The 21,594-nt window shown below is 37.6% G+C and overlaps 4 protein-coding genes and 1 non-coding gene across 8 annotated transcripts; 4 read left to right on the plus strand and 1 right to left on the minus strand.

Annotated features, from left to right (window-relative positions):
- Positions 1 to 459: 459 nt before the first annotated feature.
- Positions 460 to 2,795, plus strand: LOC106433205 (DNA repair protein RAD51 homolog 4). Of its 3 annotated transcripts, none has more exons than XM_048765656.1 (10): positions 460 to 664; positions 795 to 874; positions 942 to 1,057; positions 1,161 to 1,242; positions 1,444 to 1,581; positions 1,672 to 1,764; positions 1,847 to 1,943; positions 2,043 to 2,113; positions 2,197 to 2,349; positions 2,426 to 2,795. In XM_048765656.1, exons 1-10 carry the CDS (start codon positions 577 to 579, stop codon positions 2,543 to 2,545), a joined length of 1,038 nt encoding a protein of 345 aa, XP_048621613.1. In that variant the 5' UTR covers positions 460 to 576; the 3' UTR covers positions 2,546 to 2,795. The 3 variants fall into 3 exon arrangements, 2 of the variants coding, with proteins under 2 accessions (XP_048621613.1, XP_013729504.1); XR_002660546.2 differs by having other exon boundaries at positions 487 to 664; positions 1,847 to 1,955; positions 2,454 to 2,563; XM_013874050.3 differs by having other exon boundaries at positions 487 to 664; positions 2,454 to 2,795.
- A 1,789-nt stretch (positions 2,796 to 4,584) lies between these two features.
- Positions 4,585 to 7,686, plus strand: LOC106433185 (dirigent protein 25). Its single transcript, XM_013874029.3, has 2 exons — positions 4,585 to 6,052; positions 6,492 to 7,686. Exons 1-2 carry the CDS (start codon positions 5,983 to 5,985, stop codon positions 7,583 to 7,585), a joined length of 1,164 nt encoding a protein of 387 aa, XP_013729483.1. The 5' UTR covers positions 4,585 to 5,982; the 3' UTR covers positions 7,586 to 7,686.
- LOC106433194 (pentatricopeptide repeat-containing protein At1g07740, mitochondrial-like) lies at positions 4,650 to 5,961 on the plus strand. The gene is made up of 2 exons (XM_013874040.1): positions 4,650 to 5,877; positions 5,933 to 5,961. The coding sequence occupies exons 1-2, from the start codon at positions 4,650 to 4,652 to the stop codon at positions 5,959 to 5,961; spliced, it is 1,257 nt and encodes a 418-aa protein (XP_013729494.1).
- A 2,310-nt stretch (positions 7,687 to 9,996) lies between the features above and the next one.
- LOC106433206 (lon protease homolog 1, mitochondrial-like) lies at positions 9,997 to 19,734 on the plus strand. Of its 2 annotated transcripts, XR_007327412.1 has the most exons (6): positions 9,997 to 10,607; positions 10,795 to 10,984; positions 11,079 to 11,144; positions 11,222 to 11,263; positions 11,357 to 13,709; positions 19,353 to 19,734. XR_007327412.1 is itself a non-coding variant. In XM_022707740.2 (5 exons), exons 2-5 carry the CDS (start codon positions 10,910 to 10,912, stop codon positions 11,477 to 11,479), a joined length of 306 nt encoding a protein of 101 aa, XP_022563461.2. In that variant the 5' UTR covers positions 9,997 to 10,607; positions 10,795 to 10,909; the 3' UTR covers positions 11,480 to 12,676. The 2 variants fall into 2 exon arrangements, 1 of the variants encoding a protein (XP_022563461.2); XM_022707740.2 differs by lacking the exon at positions 19,353 to 19,734 and having other exon boundaries at positions 11,357 to 12,676.
- Positions 15,820 to 15,926, minus strand: LOC125592078. The gene has a single exon (XR_007327928.1). It is a non-coding gene; the product is annotated as a small nucleolar RNA R71 (small nucleolar RNA).
- Positions 19,735 to 21,594: the final 1,860 nt, after the last annotated feature.

Raw genomic sequence — 21,594 nt, forward strand, 5'->3', positions numbered from 1 at the left:
TCCAACATTAAATATAAAATGATAGTGTGAAAGAAAACAAAACAAAAAAAGAAAAGTAAGACTCTAACCATCTATACTATTATCAGTGAAATAATTTTTCGCATTCGAGCTCTCATGTTAAAAGTTAGAGTGATTAATATTGTTATACTTTTAATGAATAAAATATATTAATTAGCTAAAAATAAGAATAAATTTATTTTTTTATAAGATAAGTGATTAAAATTAATAATAATAATAATAATAATAAGAATTATCCAAAATCCAAAAATATATTATAAAATCAAAAGATAATTTCTATATATATTATGTTGTTATCCAAAAATATTTTCAATAAAGAAAGTTAAAAAATAAGAAACATAAAACACATAACTAAATAGCAATCAAGTAAACTTCTTATTTTATATAATTAAAAAAAGAATATTGAGTGTATCTCTATGATTTATTTATTAGTGATAGTTTCGTTCAATATAATTCTTTTATTACGGTTCTCAGTGACCGGATATAGGTTAAGCTTTACCGGGTTGATCAAACCGGAGGCAAATTGATTAGAGATTCTACTCCAGTGTCAAGGTGAACATGGCGCCTCTCAAACATCTGGAGATGGAGAATTCAATCATCGACGAATGTTTCCGAGATTTCTGTGCTTCTCATGGGATTCTCACAGGTTCTCTTCTCTTCTCTTCTTCAACTCTCGTTTTCTCGGTTCGATTCTGTATAGTTTGATCGCTTGCGTTTAAGGTGTTCGACGAAATGCGTTTCCCTGAAAGCTTGACTCTTTCGCTTATCTGTTGCAGTGGAAGACTTCCTTCTTCATGATCTTTATGAACTTGCTGCGTTCGCTGAAAGAGAAGCGAATGCTGATAGATTGAAGGAGGTTAGATGTTTTGGGTTTTTAAATTTAGCAAAAAGTTATACAAAGTGTTGACCTTTGGTTTCTTCAGGGTATCACTGTGATGCTTTCTTTGATAGAGCTTCAGTGTCGTCCATGGTTGAACGGTATGGAGTTGTTGGAGGATCTACAGCGTAATAAACATACTCTATCGAGTGGAGACAACGGGTAAAGACTCATCTTTTCATAATCAAAAGGAAAGAACTTTGTAACTTGTTCTATTATCAGTTTGAGACTCTGCTTCTGAAGTTTTACTGTGTTTCTTATTAAGGATGAATTCATTACTTCAAGGTGGGTACGGTGAGGGTCAGCTGACAGAGCTTGTTGGACCATCGTCTTCTGGTAAAACACAAGTATGTATACTCATACTTCTGTTAGGCAGGTTTATGTTACAAGTTTTATACTTCGACATCACCTATATGCCTACGTGTTGTGGATTGTTCTATTCAAGGCGTTTCTTTAGCTGCAAACCAAAAATGTAGAAAGATTTGTTGTCTTTGGTTGGCCCTTTTTACTGTCTCTTTAGATTGTATGGTTTCTTATGAATGGAGTAGTTTTGTATGCGAGCTGCTGCGAGCGTGGCAGAGAAGCAAGAAGGCAGCGTCTTTTATATAGACACGGGGAACTCTTTTTCTGCCCGACGCATTGCTCAATTCATCTGTGGGGGTTCGGATGCTGCTGCCTTACGCAAGGTCCATTCCCAGCAATTCTTGTCACCTAGCCTAGGAGCAGTAACCGATCATCAGTTCTTAATTTTACTGACAAGAAACGTATATGTGCAGAGAGTCTTGAGCAGGATATCATGTCACACGGTTTATGACATCTACACAATGTTTGATACTCTGCAAGGTCTAGAGGTTGCTTTGAGGTCTCAGGTATACAGCTAGCTAGAAGATGTGATTTCCTCATTGTTACTATGTTTCTATCCTTACTGATAACCATTTGTATATGTTTCAGGTGCAGATGAATGTGAACGAGTACCGGTTACGATTGTTAGTTGTTGATTCAATCTCTTCTACGATTACCCCAATCCTCGGAGGCAGTGGCTCACAGGGTACATGTCCTTGTACGTCCATCTTTTTTATTATTTACCAAAATGCTTAAGTGATGAGCTGGTGATTGTGAAAAAGGACTCAAAGCTTGGTGTGTGCAGGACGCGCTTTGATGGTGGCACTTGGATATATGCTTAAGAAGCTGGCACATGAACATAACATTGCTGTACTGGTATTAAAGAAGTTTCAGGGAACTCATTGGGTCAGTCATTCATAGTTAAATCCTTTTATTGAACTCTCGTTTTGCATTTAAAGGTGACGAACCACACGGTGGGTGCTGGAGAAAGCGGTAAAACCAAACCGGCTCTTGGCGAAACCTGGAAAAGCATTCCGCACGTGAGACTCATGCTATCACGTGATAACAGGAACAGCAACTGCACTATCTCCATCTTAAAACACACATCAATGGTACGTACGTACACTCGGCTAACCAACCAAGCAAATGCTCTGTATCTCCAGCTTCCTCTCGCTAAACCTTACACAGTTTCTGTGTGTATTTGTTTTCTTTATAGCCTTCTGGCCAAACAGTGAGGACCATAACTCGCTAGGACAATCAACAATGTCTATAACCAACTTCTTATGGAGCAGTGCTGGTTTCACATAAGCTTGGATCACCAAGAAACAATGATAGATATGTAATGCTAATTTATTTTGTTTAACAGATGAATTAACTTTCAAGATAGATAACATAGGTGATGATTGTTTGTTTGGTTTCTAGATTTTGGATTTTGGTTTTTGGTTTTTGGTTTTTAGTTTTTGGTTTTTGGATTTTAGATTTTGGTTTTTGATTTTGCAGTAGATTTTAGTTTTTTGAAAAACATGAATGATAATTTTAGATTTTGGTTTTTAGTTTCTGGCTTTTGCTTAAAAATAATAAAATAAAAATATTATCAATAGTAAAATATTTATTATGGAAATAATAAAATATAATATCATTACCAAAATATAAATAAGCTTATTTGAAAAAACAGCAAAAAAAACAAAATTTAATTCTATGTTTAAACATAAGTTATATATACTTTATTTTATAATTAAAATAATAATTTTAAATCATATTTTTATTTTTTAACTATCTTTTTAATTTTTTTTTAATAAAATATAAATACCAGAGTTTTACTCTTATATATAAAATAACATATGATCAAATATTTTTGAGTGTTGGGATGAAAGATAAATAGTATAATTGTACGTATAATCACTTAATTAATATTAATAAAGTGTAAAAAAAAATTGGTAAAAAAAGTGCAAGAATTTTATTTGATGATATAATGGTTACGTGAATGTATGATAGTGGAAAAAAGACATAAATAGTTTATGGGATAAAAATGAAAGGAGAGATCATTGAAAATAAATAAAATAAAAAAGTAAAATGATAGATAAAAAAACAACGTAGTCCAAAAGCTAAGAAAATAGAGATTTTGGTTTTTGTGTAGAACTAGGTAGTTATTTGAAAAACTAGTTTCCCTAATTTTTAGAGAATCACTTTTAACAAAATCTTGATTGGCAATTAAAATGGTTTTTCAAAAACAAAAGCCAAAAATCATTTTAGAAACTACAAACAATCAACCTCATAGTAATCCGAGATAACTGAACACTTAAAATTGACATAACAAATTACAAAGTTTCAAACTTTGGAATATAAAAAAAAATTATATTTAATTCCAAGTAGCGCATAAATACGCAGAAACAGATATAAGAAGATGACAGAGCTGATCCAATGCATAGAATAATGTCTTCTTCAAAATAGTTTTTTTTTTTTTGTCATCTAGGTATTATTAAAGGGACATAGCCCAACCGGGAGCAAAACCCATTACAGGAAACGAAAGGTCTAAACATCGGGCCATTGAACATAACACGTTTAGGCCGTAAGCCCAAAAGGAAAACCGTTGGGGAAGAATCCTCTAGCTTCCACCATGTGGTCAATTGCCCAGCAATCAATGGCCACGCGTCAAGACGCAAGACAGACATCTTCCTCCGGTGCCAGAAAGACAGTACGACGGAGCTCCGCTGTCAATGAAACCTAAACGAAGGAGAATCCGTTCAAACCGAACGGCTCTCAACCCCGATCAGTCGTGGAGTCAAATCTGACAGATCAAGCGTTTCAAAGAAACTTCAATCGAATTCAATCGAACCCAGACTTTCGAGATTCCTGCATGAACGCCAATCATCTTTAATGATAGAGAAGGAGTCCGAAGATGAAATTCGCCTTAACCAAGGAAAGGAATCCACAATCAAAGATTGAGAAGGAGAATCGATCGAGAGACAAGGCCAGGAGAAACGCTGATCGAAACGGAACCGGAAGAACTCAGGTGGAAAGCCGACAAAGGCGGTGAAAAGATCGCCACTTCCCGGAGACGAAAGCCGGCGACAACAGTGTTATGAGAACCACTGTTTCTCAGAGACCACCATCTGATCTATTGATCAGAGAAACAAAAAGGATTGAGTACTCTCATCATCAGCTCCCTGAAAGATTTTTAAAGAGAAAAGAGGTAAGATAGAGACTCTTGGGAGGTTTTTATATTCTTATCTTCTTCAAGATAGTTAACATAGGAATCAGAGATAAATAACGATAACACTTCAAATAAACATAACAAATTACAAAGTTCAAACTTTTGAATATATAAAATAAAAACACTTTATTATTTAATTCCGAATCGAGCACATAACTACGGTCAAACAGAGCAAGGAAGAAGACAGAGCCTGATCCAATGCATAGAAGACTATCTTCCTCTGTTCTCACCACCATCGCATCCCGACATCATTACCACACATCTCAATCTGCCAAATCCACAAAGAAACCGAGCCGCCACGAACCAACAACAGCTCACAAGATCACCAGAAAGCCATGGGAAGAAGTTCCCTTTCTCACCGATCTCAAACAAACCGAAGAAACAGAGGAAGCTCTCTCTCTCTTCCACCAGTACCAGCAAATGGGTTTCCGACACGACTACCCATCTTACTCCTCACTCATCTACAAACTCGCCAAGTCACGTGACTTCGACGCAGTCGACCAAATCCTCAACCTCGTCCGCCACCGTAACGTCCGATGCAGAGAATCCCTCTTCATGGGGCTGATTCAGCACTACGGAAAAGCCAATTCAATTGATAAAGCCGTCGATGTGTTCCATAAAATGACGTCGTTTGACTGCGTCCGTACGATCCAATCTCTCAACACTCTCATCAACGTTCTCGTCGATAGTAACAATTTGGAAAAAGCTAAAAGCTTTGTAGACGGAGCTAAAGATATGGGTTTAAGTCCCAACTCCGTCTCGTTCAATGTACTGATCAAAGGGCTTCTCGAGAGATGCGATTGGGAAGGCGCGCGCGAGGTGCTCGACGAAATGCTTGAGAGAGAAGTGCAACCGACTGTAGTGACTTATAATAGTTTAATAGGATTCTTGTGCCGGAGTAACGATGTGGGGGAGGCGAAAAGCTTGCTTGAAGATATGATGGTGAAGAGAATACGCCCCAATCACGTGACGTTTGCGTTGTTGATGAAGGGTTTATGTACTAAGGGAGATTACAATGAAGCGAAGAAGCTGATGTTCGATATGGAGTATCGTGGGTGTAAACCAGGGTTAGTTAACTATGGGGTTTTGATGAGTGATCTTGGAAAGAGAGGGAAGATCGACGAGGCGAAGGTTCTGCTAAGTGAGATGAAGAATAGGAGGATAAAGCCTGATGTTGTGATCTACAACATTCTTGTTAATCATCTTTGTAGTGAAGGCAGAGCTCCTGAGGCTTACAGAACGCTGATGGAAATGCAGATGAAAGGTTGTAAGCCTAATGCGGCTACCTACCGTATGATGGTTGATGGGTTCTGTCGTATTGGGGATTTTGATTCTGCGTTGAGTATTTTGAATGCGATGCTTGCGAGTAGACACTCTCCCACGCCTGCAACGTTTGTGTGTTTGGTTAATGGGCTGGTGAAAGGAGGTAACTTGGACCATGCTTGCTTTGTGTTGGAGGTGATGGCAAAGAAAAATTTAAGCTTTGGATCTGGTGCTTGGGAAAAACTAGTTAGTGGTCTCTGTATTAAGGATGGAGGAGGTTTTTGTGAGGCTTTGTCAGAAGTTATTTCTACCTAAGCAGTGTGTGCTCTCTCTTAAAGGTGAGATTTTTATACCTGTTTATTCTTGAGTTAACTTAAAATGGAGGGGTTTAATATCTTCTTGATTCAAGAAAAAAAAACAGTTTTTGGTGAAAATTTGCTGGATTGTCTTATTATGCTGAGGAATCTGAAATGTTTAATCTTTTTGGATAATTCATATAGTTGAACTTCTGATACATTCAAGATCTTTTGGTGAATTTATATTCTGGATTTTTTATTCTTGTTTATGTTTTTTTCTCTAAACCAAACCACTCATATAATGGAAAAGATGTCACCTACTATGTTTCATCAACTCCATCTTTTTTTCCATCAACAATCTGGCTTGGTTTCTTTTATAAATGCTCGTTCTGAATCAGTCTGTATAATCACAGGACAAGTAGAAAAGCTCAACTCAAATTCAAAATTCAAATTAACTAATCTTATTCCTTGTCAATGGCAGGCTGCAAGATACTCTTTCTCCTTGTTTTATCTCTTGCCATTACTTTTGTCTCTCCTGCTCGGCTTCTTAATGAAGAAGAAGAAGATATTGGCTTGGTTCCTATGCCTACCACAAGTCCTGGTCCATTACCAACGTCTGGTTCAGGCCTTTTCCCCACTTCAACTGGTATCACTTCAGGTACAGGTCCAGCCTCAGGCAGTTCTGGTTCCTTGAATACTTTAAGTGGCTCTGGACCTCTACCAACCACTGGTTCTACTCCTTTACCGGTTGCTAGTTCTGGCCCCGGTCCTCTTCCAACCACCGGTTCAGGTCCTTTTCCGGTTGCTAGTTCTGGTCCTTTGCCTGCTGCTGGCTCAGGGCCTTTGCCGACTGTTGGCACAGGTGCAGGTGGTTTACTTCCTGACCACACCTTGGTTTTCTTTATGCACGATATACTCGGTGGCTCAAACCCAACAGCCAGGGCCGTGACTGGAGTCGTTGCAAACGCAGCTCTCAGTGGCCAGCTTCCATTCGCCAAGCCCAACGGCGCAAACCTCCCTGTCAGCAACGGCGTTCCATCTAACAGTAACAACAACGGAATCCTCAACAACAACAACGTCCCGCTTCTGGTCGGTCTAGGCGGAACCACTTCAAACATTCTACAGAACAACGGGAACAACCTCTTGAACGGTCTCCCCGTTGCTAACGGTGGTCAGCTCCCATCTGGCTCGTCCCTTCAGATGCTCATGTTTGGGACGATGACGGTGATGGACAACGAGCTAACCGAAGGGCATGAGCTCGGGTCAGGTCTGCTTGGTAAAGCCCAGGGCTTCTACGTGGCAAGCGCCGTGGATGGAACTAGTCAGACTATGGCTTTCACGGCTATGTTTGAGAGTGGTGGTTATGAAGATAGCATCAGTTTCTTCGGTGTGCATAGAACGGCTGCATCAGAGTCTCATCTTGGGGTCATGGGTGGTACGGGGAAGTATGTGAATGCGAGAGGATATGCCGTTGTCAAGACTTATACTGGTGGTAGTGGGAACTCACAGCAGCCGCACCAGTTCACAGATGGGCTTGAGACTGTCCTGGAGTGCACCGTTTATCTTTCTTACTAGTTCTTTTTGTTTTTGTATTTGAATTGCGTTGTGTTCTTTCATCTTTGTCATCTTAATAGTAACAACAAAACCTATTAATTTGATAACAAATTTCATGTTGATTACAAGTTATACTAGCTAATGATCCGCGCTTTGAGTGGAATGTGATTATTAGTTTCGTTATTTTTAATAAAAAGACATTAAATCTGTTTAATCTGGATATTGGTTCGGTTTTAAGTTTTTTTTTTTGTTTCTAATCTTCTAAAATATAACTATTATTTTAAATTAATATTCATTTTAGTTTATTCGGTTAAAATGTTTGATTTTTTTGTTTTTTTCGGTAAAAACCAAAAATTAATATTATTTGTTTATTTTCATGTTATGAATTTTAGATAGTCGTCATGTCGAACCAATAGTTTCATATTATAGTTTCTAAACAGATAATAGTTTTTTTTTTAAAACGAAAGAAAATTATTAAGACAAATCATTTCAGTACAATTTGGTCGGTAGTGAAAAAAGCATTAAGAAAAAATATTTCAACTTTCAAAAAAATTAGATATTTTAGTTGTGGTGAATACTTAGTTACAAGATGCTCACATCAAGGTGCACATGTATGTGTATGTAAAAAGTATATAAAAATAGTTGACAAATATATAAAGATATTGTTAATTAATATTGCAAGGAAACAATCGTCGTTTGTCGTTCATACGGATGCAGAGCTATCGGGGTGGTTCGCAGAGTCTACATGAGTGTGTTTTTGTTGCTGACAAAAAAAAATATATTAAATGGCATTTTTGTTCAAAATAATACATGAAAGATAAAATTAAAACTAATTTAAAATAAAAAAGGCCTTGACATTAGTCATTTTTTCATATAAAGAAAATAAAATTGTATCTGTAAATAGGGATGGGCACAGATCGAATATCTGGGTATTTGAAAGCATTCGTGTCGATTCGACGGTGACTCGGATATCCAAAATGTTTTAGAATTTTAAAGAATGTCCGATTTGATCCGTAAATAAAATAAAATTGTAAAAATAATTGAAAAATTTAATAATAACATTTATTACAAAAATAAAACATTATTTAACTTTTTAAATTCTAGTTTCTAATATAATAAATTTAATTCATAAAAATATTGTAAAACTGATATAAAGTATAATATATATAACATATATACATAATTCTTTACATATATATATATATATATGCATATAACAGATCGAATTAGATATATGTTCCTAAAAATATTGGTATTTGTGATTTGATTCCTTTTCTGGATATTGTATTTTAGTATTTGATTTGTTTCGTAGAGTTACGGATATCCAGATTTTTTTGTTCAAATCAAAACGGATAACGAATCGAATCAAAATTTAAATTTTTAAATTATAGTACCTAATATAATAAATTTAATTCATAAAAATATTGTAAAACTGATATAAAGTATAATATATATAACGTATATATATAATTCTTTACATACAGTAAAACCTCTATAAATTAATAATGTTGGGACTTTGAAATTTTATTAATTTATAGAGATATTAATTTACAAAAGTTTCCTTATTTAGATTTTTTATTTTGATATATTTGTTATAAGATAAGAAAAATATTTGATTTTAGTTTATAGACATTAATTTTTATTTTTTGAAATTTGACATTTATATTAATTTTATTATATTATTTTGTATATATAATATATATTACATAGAACTTAAATGTGGTTTTAGATATAATATTACTAAATCCCCTCAAAAATATATTAAGTGTTAAGAAAATATAAAAATAATTCAATTATGAATATAAAACAAACAATATAATAATAGGTTTTTACTTATATAAATATGTATACATATAAATTATTAATTTATAATTTTAATGGGACCATATATTTACGTAGAATTTTCTAAAAAAATATTATCTTATTATTTTATCGATTTGTGTCAAATTTTGAACCGGTCCAAGTTGGGACCAACGAAATTTATTAATTTGTAGAAATTATTAATTTACGAGTATTAATTTATAGAGGTTCTACTGTATATGTATATATATGCAAATAACATATCGAATTAGATATATGTTCTTAAAAATATTGGTATTTGTGATTTGCTTCATTTTTTGGATATTGTATTTTAATATTTGATTTGTTCCGTAGAGTTACGGATATCCAGATTTTTTGGTTCAAATCAAAACGGATAACGAATCGAATCAAAATTTATGAATATTTTGCTCAACTTTATCCGTAAACAATAAAAATAATATATATATAGTTTGGCTTTTGATTCGTTATCTATTTTTATTCGAACCGAAAAATCCAGAGTTTTATTGGAACCGTGTATGTGAGTTTTATATTAAAAAAAACGTAAAGTACATAGTGTGAACACATTTATGAATATAGTGTGAACGCGTTAGCATATTTATTATCAAATCATTGTGAGACTGCCACGTGTCTATTATAGTGTGAATGCATTTATTACAATGCTTTTCTTTTAATATATAAGACCATGATTATTGCAGGTCTTAAGTGGGGGGTTTTAAACAAAATTTGTGATTTAATTAAATCAAAAGAAAAGAAAAGGAGAATTACTGATCCTTAATGGGGTGTTTTGGAAACCGATTTTTAGGGAAGTTTTATAACCACGTGTCAGCATCTCGTTTTTTGGTTTTTTTTTTCTTTTTCTTTTCTCTCTTCCTTTCCTTTTCTCACCGTTTCTCGACTTCTTGTGTTCTCCAGAGGAGAAGAATCTAAACTGACGAAGGACGAGGACTGATGGCGTCTCCTCCGACTTGTCTACGTCGTCAGAAGAAGGATCGAAATCCACTACCAATCGATGAATCTCTCGGAACTGATGGTGTCTCCTCTGACTTGTCTCGTCTTCCACCTCAAAAGAATGATCGAAACCCATCACAATCGACGACTCTCTCGGTCATCACGGCGTCTTGTCTGTTGGTTCTCGTCTTCTCCGACGTACGACGACTCTATCAGTCCTCACGGCGTCTCCTCCTCCGGCGGGCGATGTCTTCAGTTTGGAGATCAGCTTCTGGTAAGTATGTAACTTTCTCACCTTTATCGTCTGGATTAGTGTGCTTAATTGTTGCCCTTTGATTCATGTAACCGAGGAATTGTTTTACATTTTGAAGCTTTCAGTTAATTAACTTGAAGCTTTCCTACGCAATGCTGTGGTTTTGATAATTATCAGATAAGCAGCTCTGTTTCTCCTCATATTCCAGGACCTATCAAAGCATATGCTTCTCCGACAGCTCGACTCCAATGGTGCATGATTCCACCGCTATTGTGAATAGAAATAATGGTTGAGAAGAGAGCTCTCTTTCTTCAAGCGCTGACATGGAGAAAAACATAAATGATCTGAAAGGGAAAGATCTGCTTAAACGGCTTCACGAAGTTGGCACACTTGCTCAGGTATCCTGTTGCTACTACTGTTCTTTAGCTTATGTTTGGTGTTGATGTGATAAAAAAAAACATAACTAGCATTGTGATTCCCTTGATTTTCCAGATTTCAAGTATCCAAGGAGATCAAGTTATCCTCGTTGGTCATAGACGGCTTCGCATAACGGAGATGGTAAGTCATTAGAGAAACATGATTCATATTCTGTAGATTTTTTTTTGTTTTGAAATAACTTTATGTTCTTTATTCAGGTGAGTGAAGAGCCACTTACAGTCAAAGTCGATCATCTTAAGGTACATTTCTGCCTCTATGATTTTCCTCGTATAAGACTTTTTATTGATTTTCCATTTTGAAAAATGTAACCTTTTTTATTGCTCTGTGTGCAGGATAAGCCGTTTGACATGGACGATGATGTCATCAAGGCAACATCCTTTGAAGTTATTTCAACGCTTAGGGATGTACTGAAGACAAGCTCACTGTGGAGAGACCACGTCCAAACATATACCTAGGTATTTTATTTTCTCTTCATGATAAAAAAAAAGTCTCAGGATACAAGTATCTTAGTAGATGTCTTTCAAACTTGTGTAGCATATAGGTGAATTCACTTAGCTTTCTTCTAAGAATGGTATTGACATTGGCATTGAGACGATTAAGACCACCATTAACCCTAGCACCCCAAATGGGGTGCTTAATTTTTTTTTTTTTTTTGGTTTTTCTTCTGATTTAAAAAAAAAAAAAAATTAAAACGAACCAATCGCGGCCCGCCACATATCAGTGGGACCCGCGAAACAGTGCTAGCACTGGTGCTTAATTAAGCAGAATAAGTGCTTAGTTTTTGTGTGGGTCCCACCCGCTATTATATTAATTTTTTGCTAAGCACCCCCCTCTAAGCACCCCCCATTAATCATGCTCTAAGTAAGGTTTTCTTGTTTATGTTTCTTATTCTTGAGTAAGTGATCTTCTTCAATTCTTCTAAAAATTTTAAATTTTTTTTTAAGAACTTTTAATTAAAAAACTCTCATTGGACCACTCAAAATGAGAGTTTCTTAACTAGAGTTCTTAAGTCCACTTAAGTACATTTATGTAATTAAATAATCATTAAGAAACTCAAGTGGGTTTCATGGGATAATCATGCTCTAAGGGATTAGCTTCACTATTTAAGCTTTTAACTTTTAGACTTTTGGCCATTGTTATGTGAAAACATATTGATCAATATGATGAAACTGATCTAGATTATTATAAAATAAAATTTAATTGAAAATACAATTTTTTTAGAAAAATTGCTTGAAATACTATAACATACTAATTTCTAATACTATATTTATGAAGAATATTTAAAATTTGGGTTTAGAGTTTAGTGATTATTGTTTAAGAGATATGGTTGAGTTTATAAATTTTATAAACAATTTTAAAATATTTATAAGAAAAATTAAAGGGTTAATTTATTTTTTTCATCATAAATTAAGATATTTATGAAATAATTATTATTTAAAATTATATTTATATGTAATATAAATTATGGTAGAAATAGAATTCTCTTCACTTTTATGAGGCCCACAAGTGTAAGTTTTGATTTAGGCCTCCAAAATATTTGGGCCAGCCCTCTCGCAATGTGTTCTATGAATATAGAAAAGGCAAATACTTTGTGACGTTAATCATTTTTAAGCCAAACTATATAATCCCAATAACAAGGTAACCAAAGGTGAGAACAAAGGCAAAACACAATTATTTTAGTAAAAACATTAAAATATAGTTGACCGACAATCTTATTATGGATCGTTGCTAAAAATGTCAATCATTCGACACAGCAGTAGTATAACTCTACAAAATTAAATAAAAAAGCTTTGTGGTTGGGAAGTGAAGTTGTTAGTTGAATAAGTCTATTCTGTCCAGAAAAGAAAAGTCTACATTTTTACCAAAAAAAAAAAAAGTCTACAAAGATTAGTATCCGCATGCAAATATGGGAGGTATACCAATTTGTTCCACGTATCCGCCGTTGTCATACAATTTTCTGTTTGGTCAAAAAAAAGTAGGAGATGTATGTATACTATCTTTAGAGAAACCACAGTTCATACGTCTTCGTTGTCTATATTTTGCCTGCATAATAAGATTATCTCTCTGTCAATTTAATTCCTCCCTATCAGAACCTGATTTTACTTGTGATGTTTCTGTGAGTATTATTATTCCTCGGATGTCTCTTTGATTTTAATTCATATTTAGTATAGAAGTGTTGAACTAAATAATATAGAATGCAAATATGGTATTATATATATACCACTATTCTAGCATTGATTTTACATGATAGTGCATGGTTTTAAATAGAAACTCGAACGAAAAATGTGAAATAGCTCGTTTAGTAATTCATTTTTCCGCCATAAGAATTTAAACCTCAGTTATTCATGGGTGGTCAATCATTTATTTTTGACAATATTTATAAGGAAAAACGATCAATAAGACATTGAAAAGGACATGTGATTCAATAATTCAGTAAATCGCTTAAAATATTTATTTTTTTTTTGCTAACCGAGTATCCTGGCCCCACCGAGGTGGTCCAGACTAGAGACCGAAGTGAGCATGGACGTTGCCAGGGCGTCACCATGTGGCTCTGATATCTTGCATATTTACATTGTTTTATCCATTCACCCATGTGCATTTTGATCATATAGACTAGGATTTAGCCATGTTTAGGTTGCATTTTGCATACATGAGTCTTTATCAGGTATTGGAGTACCACATGGAGTTCTTGGAGGCATTTGGGTGCATTTGGAGCTCAAAAGAAGTGTTTAAAGCGATCAACGGACGAGCAGCGCACCAGAGCGACATCACCGGAGCGACGCCGTGAAGTCGCTGTGACACATATCCCGTAGCGATCCAGCCAGAGCGACATGGAGAGGTCGCTCGCGTTTCTATCGTGAGACACCCCTTCTCAGAGCGACTTGCCAGAGCGACGCTCCGAGGTCGCTCGCTTTTCCATGGCGAGACGACACAAAACGAAGCCCGGAGAGACCTCTCAGAGCGACCCACTGAGGTCGCTCCCGAAGTCCGGAGCGACTTGGTGGAGCGACACACCAAGGTCGCTCGCGTCCTCTCGTCCGGAGACACCAAAGTCGAGCATCCTGGAGCGACCCCTCAGAGCGACCTACCAAGGTCGCTCCCAGCCAGAGCGACCAGCTCAAGTCGCTCGCGTTTTGACGGGGCGAGACACGAAGAAGCGTCGGGAGCGACCTCCTGGGAGCGACTATGCTAGGTCGCTCCGCGTGTTTGATTGGACGATTTTTATGTTATTTCAGGGGCCTTTTGGTCATTTGTTTTATTGTTTTTAGTTTGCAAAAACCTAAGTTAAGTACTCTTGGCAGCCAGAAGGCAGATTTTTTTTTTTGATCTATTAAGAAATACACAAAAACTCTCTTGAGAAGTTCATCTCTTGGATTTTGATTGTTATGTTCTTGTGTTCTTGTTGATTTCTTATCTATTTCTCTACATGATTAATCTGAAATCCAATATGGGTTTAAGAGGAATCATGGAGATTAGTGAGTAATCACCTTTTGAATTCATGGGTTAGGGAGATCAAGGGTGATTAGGTTAGTTCTAGGATGTTTTAGTGTAGATCATTCTTGTTCCTTGCTAGTAGAGTATTCATAATGCATCTTCTGAGTTGGCCACTCAAAAGTTGATCAATAGGCATTTCCCACCCAAAAGGTGTTTGATGAAATGCCTGAGACAACTCTCCTAGGCTTTTAGTATACTTTGCCAAAGACATTTGTTGTTAAAGATGCTAAGATAGCTAATAGACTTGTTCGTAATGATTGCTTTCATATTATTCAACCAAAGACATTTGATGTTTGAGATATGTTAGCAAATGAGCATTCATCTAGACATAGAGCTTGCTTAGAATTGTGTCTAGGCTTAAGGTTGATAGTTTGATTGATCATTTGCCATCCTTAGTTCGATACTTGATCACCCAAGGTCTAATCCCTATGCCCATGAGTTCTCTTTTTCCTTAGTCAAGAAGTATCATTCTGTTATTGCTTTCTAGTTTTAGTCATAGCTTAAAACCCATCTAAATCATTGGTTGCACTTAGATTAAGTGAGTACTTGCATTCTCAGTGCTTTGATATCCCTCAGAACTGGTTCGACAATCACTATACTACAACATTTGTCTTAGGAGCCTTGAAAACTCCTAACATCAAATTGGCGCCGTTGCCAAATTCTGAGTAGATTTAAACATTGAGATTTAGTCACTTGCTTGAGACTAAGTCATTTTAATTTTGTTTTGTTACTGATTCTTCTTCTTCACCTACCTTTCACTTTCAGGTGTATGAACTTGAGGAGCAGGGGTCAATCAAACCTAGTTCCAATAGTAGCAGACATCAGAGCTTTTGAGAGGGAGTGTGCTAGAGCTAGAAGAGAAGAAGAACACCAGGCCCACTTGGATATTGATATGGCAGATCCACCGCAAGGGGCAGAACACCAACCGCGGGCAGCTCGACCCATTGGCACTTACGACCGCCCCAACATACATGGTCACAGATTCGGAATCCGAGCACCAGCTGTGGCAGCCAACAACTTTGAGGTCAAGTCAGGACTCCTCAACGTGATCGAGAACAACAAGTATCATGGCTTGGCTCTGGAGGACCCATTTGATCACTTGGATAGGTTCGACAGCTACTGTGGGTTGTCAAAAACCAATGGTGTGTCCGAAGATGCCTTAAAGCTCAAGCTATTCCCTTTCTCTTTGGGGGATAAGGCACGTCAGTGGGAGAAGTCTCTACCCAGCCACTCTATCACCACTTGGGATGAGTGCAAGAGAGCATTCTTGGAGAAATTCTTCTCATCCTCAAGAACTGCTAAGCTGAGAAATGAGATCTCCAGTTTCCAACAGAAGAACTTGGAAGGATTCAGTGAAGCCTGGGAGAGATTCAAGGGCTACCAAGCTCAATGCCCACACCATGGTTTCTCTAAGGAGAGCTTGCTGAGCACATTCTACCGTGGTGCTCTTCCTAAGTACAGGGCCAGACTGGATACAGCTAGCAATGGGTTCTTCTTGGGGAGAACTGAGGAAGATGCAGAGGAGCTGGTTGACAACATGGTAAAGAGTGATGCAGTCTACAGTGGAGACCACGACAGAAGCAGTCGAACAGATGATAAGCAGACGAGGAAGGAGTTGAAAGCTCTACAGGATAAGATAGACATCCTCCTTGCTGATAAAGCCACACAAGAGCAGCTGCACTTTGTTGGTAACCCAAGCCAAGATACACCACCTGTTGTCCATGAGGTTGAGGGTTTGGAAGGTCAGGAAGACCTGTGTTTCATCAACAACAATGGTAGCTGGTACAAAAAAGAGCCCAACTTTCAGTACAACAACTACCAACAGAAATCCTACCCCAACAACCAACAGAGTGGTTATCCGCCTCGAAACAACCAGCAAGGCAGCTATCAACCTCATCAAAACCCCTCATCTGGTTCCTCTGCTCCTCAAGAGAGCAGCACTGACACCCTGCTGAAACAAATCTTGGAGTCTCAGACTAGAAGTGAGAAGCATGTTGGATATGAGTTGAAAAACCTTCATTCCAAGATTGATGGAAGCTACAATGAGCTCAACAACAAGTTCTCACATCTTGCTTCTACAGTCAAGAATTTAGAGAATCAGTTTGCTTCCATGAACACTCACCAGACTCGCCAGCAAGGATCTCTACCTGGAAAATCTGACCAAAACCCCAAGGAGGCCAAAGCTATCACCCTTAGGAGTGGTAAGCAGTTACCTCCTACAACCCTCACCAGGGATGCTGAGAAACTAGGTGAAGAGGTGGCCATCAACTTAGATGATGAAGTGGTGATTGTTGATGAGAAAATCAATGATGAAATCTTGGAGAAGATTGTGGAAGCCAAGGGTAAAGGAAAGGTTGGGGAAGCGAGAAGAAAACAGTGAAAGATGGTGAAGTTCTTGCTCCAGCAAGTGAGAATTCTTTTGTTCCTCCTCCCTATGAACCCAAACTACCATTCCCTGGTAGATTCAAGAGGCAGCTGCTAGAGAAGTACAAGGCTTTGTTTGACAAGCAAATGAGTGAAGCTCAGGTTGCAATGCCCATCATCGATGCTTTCATGTTGATTCCTCAATACAACAAGTTCCTGAAAGATGTTGTAGCTGCAAAGAAGAAGGAAATGGAAAGCATGATGATTCTTACCCATGAGTGCAGTGCCATCATCCAAAGGCTTGATGTTCCAGAGAAGTTAGAGGATCCAGGATGCTTCACACTACCTTGTGCTCTTGGACCTATGGTATTTGAGAAATGTCTCTGCGATTTGGGAGCTAGTGTCAGCGTGATGCCTTTGTCTGTTGCAAAGAAGCTGAGATTCACTCAGTACAAGAAGTGTAGACTCTCTCTGGTGTTAGCTGATCGTTCAGTGAAGTACCCTGTGGGCATCTTAGAGGACCTACCTGTGAAGATTGGAAGGTATGAGATACCTACAGATTTTGTGGTGCTTGAGATGGGTGAGGAGGCTCAGGACCCATTGATTCTTGGAAGGCCATTCTTAGCTACAGCAGGAGCAATTGTTAAGGTGAAAGCGGGCACGATTGATCTCCATTTGGGTAAAGGGCATGTTCTCCACTTTGACATCAAGGAGAAAATGAAGAAACCAACTGTGTTCGGGCAAGCCTTCTACATTGAAGAGATGGACACTCTTACTGATGAGCACCTTGAAGAGTTACCACCTGAGGACGACGAGGAGGGAGCATCTCTCTCTACTCATTCTCCATAGAAGGTAACCCACTACTTTCCCTTGTATATACCATTTCTTTTTTGCATATTAGTTTTCTCTTTTTGGGTATCTCTCTCTCCTTGACAACACAGAGACTGTGTCATTTAAGTTTGGGGGAGGTACCAAGTATTTGATCACGTTTGCTTTGATGATTTGAGTCTCAAGCATTGCATAATAGATATATATTTGCATAAAAAAAAAATTCATTTAGTTTGCATCATTGGCATTTCTAGGAGAGTCTAGAGCATATAGGTTGCATTTACTTGCATTGGGAGCAATGATTTTTAAATGCCTTGTAAAGAACACTACGTTGCACCTGAGTAGCTTTTGCACCTCTCAAAAAGACTTGTATGTTTCGAGCCTTGAAAACTCTTCCTGAAACTTGTTGATTGCTGAAACTCAGTCTTTGAAGCTAACTACAACCTTATTTGAACTAAACGAACTTAATGCTTCTTGCTCATGGTCCCTTGTGTACTGAGTCATGGCTATACACACCTGAGTTGTCACATCCTTTATGCCAATCTTATTCTGACAAGCTCTAGTGGTAGACCACTCCCAAAGCCTTTCCCTCCTTTTAAGCTTTAATTGTTTGATGAGTGAGGCCTTCTTCGGAAAGTCTTACATGTGCATAATGTTGAGAGTATCGGGAACGACAATGCTTGATCTTCATTCTTGCTAGATTGGGCACTCTATTGTCTAGCCATAGGTGGGGGGGGGGGGGGAGTTGTGATTATGATTTGGGAGCAATGAAAAAGGAAAAGAAATGACTCTTTGTGTTTAAGTGAATTGTCTTACTGGGATAAGTAGAAAAAACCTCTAGCTCAAGTTATGAAAAGTCTTGGCCCCCATTTAAAAAAAAAAAAAAAAAAAAAAAAAACATAAAATATGAAAAGAAAAGAAAAAGAAAGAAAAAGGGGGCTAGCAAAGTTGTTAGGAGCTAAGTAATGTTTTGAGGTTGTGAAAAATCCCTTGTAGATTTCAAAGAAAAGGAGTTAATGTTCTTAGGATCTTTTGGTGAGAGATGTGAGTTGGGTTTGACATTTGAGAATGATTGTGTAATTGTATGTTTGGGAAAATGGTAGAACAATGGAGATTGAGCATTGTATGCATGAGTTGGTCCTTTTCTTAGATATATTATGTGCAATGTCAAGGCTACTTGTTTCGAGAGTAAACCACCGTAAAGATTTTATGTTTCGAACCTTTTGAATCACTTGAATAAAAGTCTTCCCTTACCCAAATGACTTGGACCGACTGACCATTTGCAAGAATTCACTAGATGTTTTGTGCTTAATGAATGTGAGAGTTGGTTGATTTGAATGTGTGGATGCTTGATGATGAGTGTAGGGACAAAAGGAGATGAGATAGGCCTAGAGAAGCTAGAGTGTAATAAGAGAGTGTGCTAATCGTGTTTGCTAGTTGTGTTTCTTTTGGCTATGAGCTCCCACCTTCGAACCTCTCTCCCTATGAGTTCTAGAAAGTTCACTTGTGGACAAGTAAAGAACAAGTTTGGGGGAGTTGATATCTTGCATATTTACATTGTTTTATCCATTCACCCATGTGCATTTTGATCATATAGACTAGGATTTAGTCATGTTTAGGTTGCATTTTGCATACATGGAGTTCTTGGAGGCATTTGGGTGCATTTGGAGCTCAAAAGAAGTGTTTAAAGCGATCAACGGACGAGCAGCGCACCAGAGCGACATCACCGGAGCGACGCCGTGAAGTCGCTGTGACACATATCCCGTAGCGATCCAGCTAGAGCGACATGGAGAGGTCGCTCGCGTTTCTATCGTGAGACACCCTTCTCAGAGCGACTTGCCAGAGCGACGCTCCGAGGTCGCTCGCTTTTCCATGGCGAGACGATACAAAACGAAGCCCGGAGAGACCTCTCAGAGCGACCCACTGAGGTCGCTCCCGAAGTCCGGAGCGACTTGGTGGAGCGACACACCAAGGTCGCTCGCGTCCTCTCGTCCGGAGACACCAAAGTCGAGCATCCTGGAGCGACCCCTCAGAGCGACCTACCAAGGTCGCTCCCAGCCAGAGCGACCAGCTCAAGTCGCTCGCGTTTTGACGGGGCGAGACACGAAGAAGCGTCGGGAGCGACCTCCTGGGAGCGACTATGCTAGGTCGCTCCGCGTGTTTGATTGGACGATTTTTATGTTATTTCAGGGGCCTTTTGGTCATTTGTTTTATTGTTTTTAGTTTGCAAAAACCTAAGTTAAGTACTCTTGGCAGCCAGAAGGCAGATTTTTTTTTTTGATCTATTAAGAAATACACAGAAACTCTCTTGAGAAGTTCATCTCTTGGATTTTGATTGTTATGTTCTTGTGTTCTTGTTGATTTCTTATCTATTTCTCTACATGATTAATCTGAAATCCAATATGGGTTTAAGAGGAATCATGGAGATTAGTGAGTAATCACCTTTTGAATTCATGGGTTAGGGAGATCAAGGGTGATTAGGTTAGTTCTAGGATGTTTTAGTGTAGATCATTCTTGTTCCTTGCTAGTAGAGTATTCATAATGCATCTTCTGAGTTGGCCACTCAAAAGTTGATCAATAGGCATTTCCCACCCAAAAGGTGTTTGATGAAATGCCTGAGACAACTCTCCTAGGCTTTTAGTATACTTTGCCAAAGACATTTGTTGTTAAAGATGCTAAGATAGCTAATAGACTTGTTCGTAATGATTGCTTTCATATTATTCAACCAAAGACATTTGATGTTTGAGATATGTTAGCAAATGAGCATTCATCTAGACATAGAGCTTGCTTAGAATTGTGTCTAGGCTTAAGGTTGATAGTTTGATTGATCATTTGCCATCCTTAGTTCGATACTTGATCACCCAAGGTCTAATCCCTATGCCCATGAGTTCTCTTTTCCCTTAGTCAAGAAGTATCATTCTGTTATTGCTTTCTAGTTTTAGTCATAGCTTAAAACCCATCTAAATCATTGGTTGCACTTAGATTAAGTGAGTACTTGCATTCTCAGTGCTTTGATATCCCTCAGAACTGGTTCGACAATCACTAAACTACAACATTTGTCTTAGGAGCCTTGAAAACTCCTAACATCAGGCTCACCGTGTAACGGTCTTCGGTCTCGGGTGCTGCAGCCCACATGTAAATTCCACAGTAGCCAAGGCTCGAACTCAGGGGCGGACACTCCAGCTGGAGGTCCTATACCACTAGACCAAAGCAACTTGGTTAAAACTGTATAGGTTGAACTTTTTATAGTGACTGGGCTCACCCCGAAAGGCCACCTCGCCAGAAATCCCCGTAGGGATTTTTTTAGCTAACACCCCGCCTGAGTATCGAACTGGAGACTTCGGGTAGTCGTGTGTGAGAAACGTTCCTGAGAATCGCTTAAAATATTTGTGAATAAGAGTTTTCATCTGTCCATTTCTTATAATGTGAATCGTATTGACGTTATAAATTTATGTGAACAACCTCAAGAAAAATCAAACTAATACTAAATGAGAATGAGATGAGTCAGTGACCAGCAAACTAAAAACACCAGCAAACATTAACTTCTTCGTTATTAGTAGAATAACCTCTAACTAGACTACTTTTAATGCTCTCACAAAAGTAAACCCGTGATCGCCTTTGTCAACGTCAACCTAATGTGTCTATATATGCTATTATTGGTTGTTAAATTGTTTTATAACCTCATTGTAATTCAAAGAAAAAAATCTTAGTTACTAATGAATTTTGTAATATATCCAACTGTTATAAAATTTATAGCACTTATATTCATAACTTTTAAAAAACATCATGAGTTTCTATCAAATATTTGAAACTTTTTAAATAAATCTCAATTTTTACAATATCCAGCCCCCATAATTAGAAAGCATCAGAGCAAACAAAATAG

Source organism: Brassica napus, chromosome C8 (genome assembly GCF_020379485.1).
Source record: "Brassica napus cultivar Da-Ae chromosome C8, Da-Ae, whole genome shotgun sequence".
Taxonomy (NCBI): Eukaryota; Viridiplantae; Streptophyta; class Magnoliopsida; order Brassicales; family Brassicaceae; genus Brassica; species Brassica napus.

What these genes read in the sequence shown, in the direction of transcription:
- LOC106433194 (XM_013874040.1), top strand. Translation starts at nt 4,650, where the DNA reads ATGCATAGAAGACTATCTTCCTCTGTTCTCACCACCATCGCATCCCGA. An exon ending in TAATGGGCTGGTGAAAGGAG is followed by an intron (nt 5,878 to 5,932) that starts GTAACTTGGACC and finishes GAAAAATTTAAG; the next exon opens with CTTTGGATCTGGTGCTTGGG.
- LOC106433205 (XM_048765656.1), top strand. Translation starts at nt 577, where the DNA reads ATGGCGCCTCTCAAACATCTGGAGATGGAGAATTCAATCATCGACGAA. An exon ending in TTCTCATGGGATTCTCACAG is followed by an intron (nt 665 to 794) that starts GTTCTCTTCTCT and finishes TATCTGTTGCAG; the next exon opens with TGGAAGACTTCCTTCTTCAT. An exon ending in ATGCTGCTGCCTTACGCAAG is followed by an intron (nt 1,582 to 1,671) that starts GTCCATTCCCAG and finishes GTATATGTGCAG; the next exon opens with AGAGTCTTGAGCAGGATATC.
- LOC106433185 (XM_013874029.3), top strand. Translation starts at nt 5,983, where the DNA reads ATGGAGGAGGTTTTTGTGAGGCTTTGTCAGAAGTTATTTCTACCTAAG. An exon ending in GTGTGTGCTCTCTCTTAAAG is followed by an intron (nt 6,053 to 6,491) that starts GTGAGATTTTTA and finishes TGTCAATGGCAG; the next exon opens with GCTGCAAGATACTCTTTCTC.
- LOC106433206 (XM_022707740.2), top strand. Translation starts at nt 10,910, where the DNA reads ATGGAGAAAAACATAAATGATCTGAAAGGGAAAGATCTGCTTAAACGG. An exon ending in GGCTTCGCATAACGGAGATG is followed by an intron (nt 11,145 to 11,221) that starts GTAAGTCATTAG and finishes TTCTTTATTCAG; the next exon opens with GTGAGTGAAGAGCCACTTAC. An exon ending in TCAAAGTCGATCATCTTAAG is followed by an intron (nt 11,264 to 11,356) that starts GTACATTTCTGC and finishes CTCTGTGTGCAG; the next exon opens with GATAAGCCGTTTGACATGGA.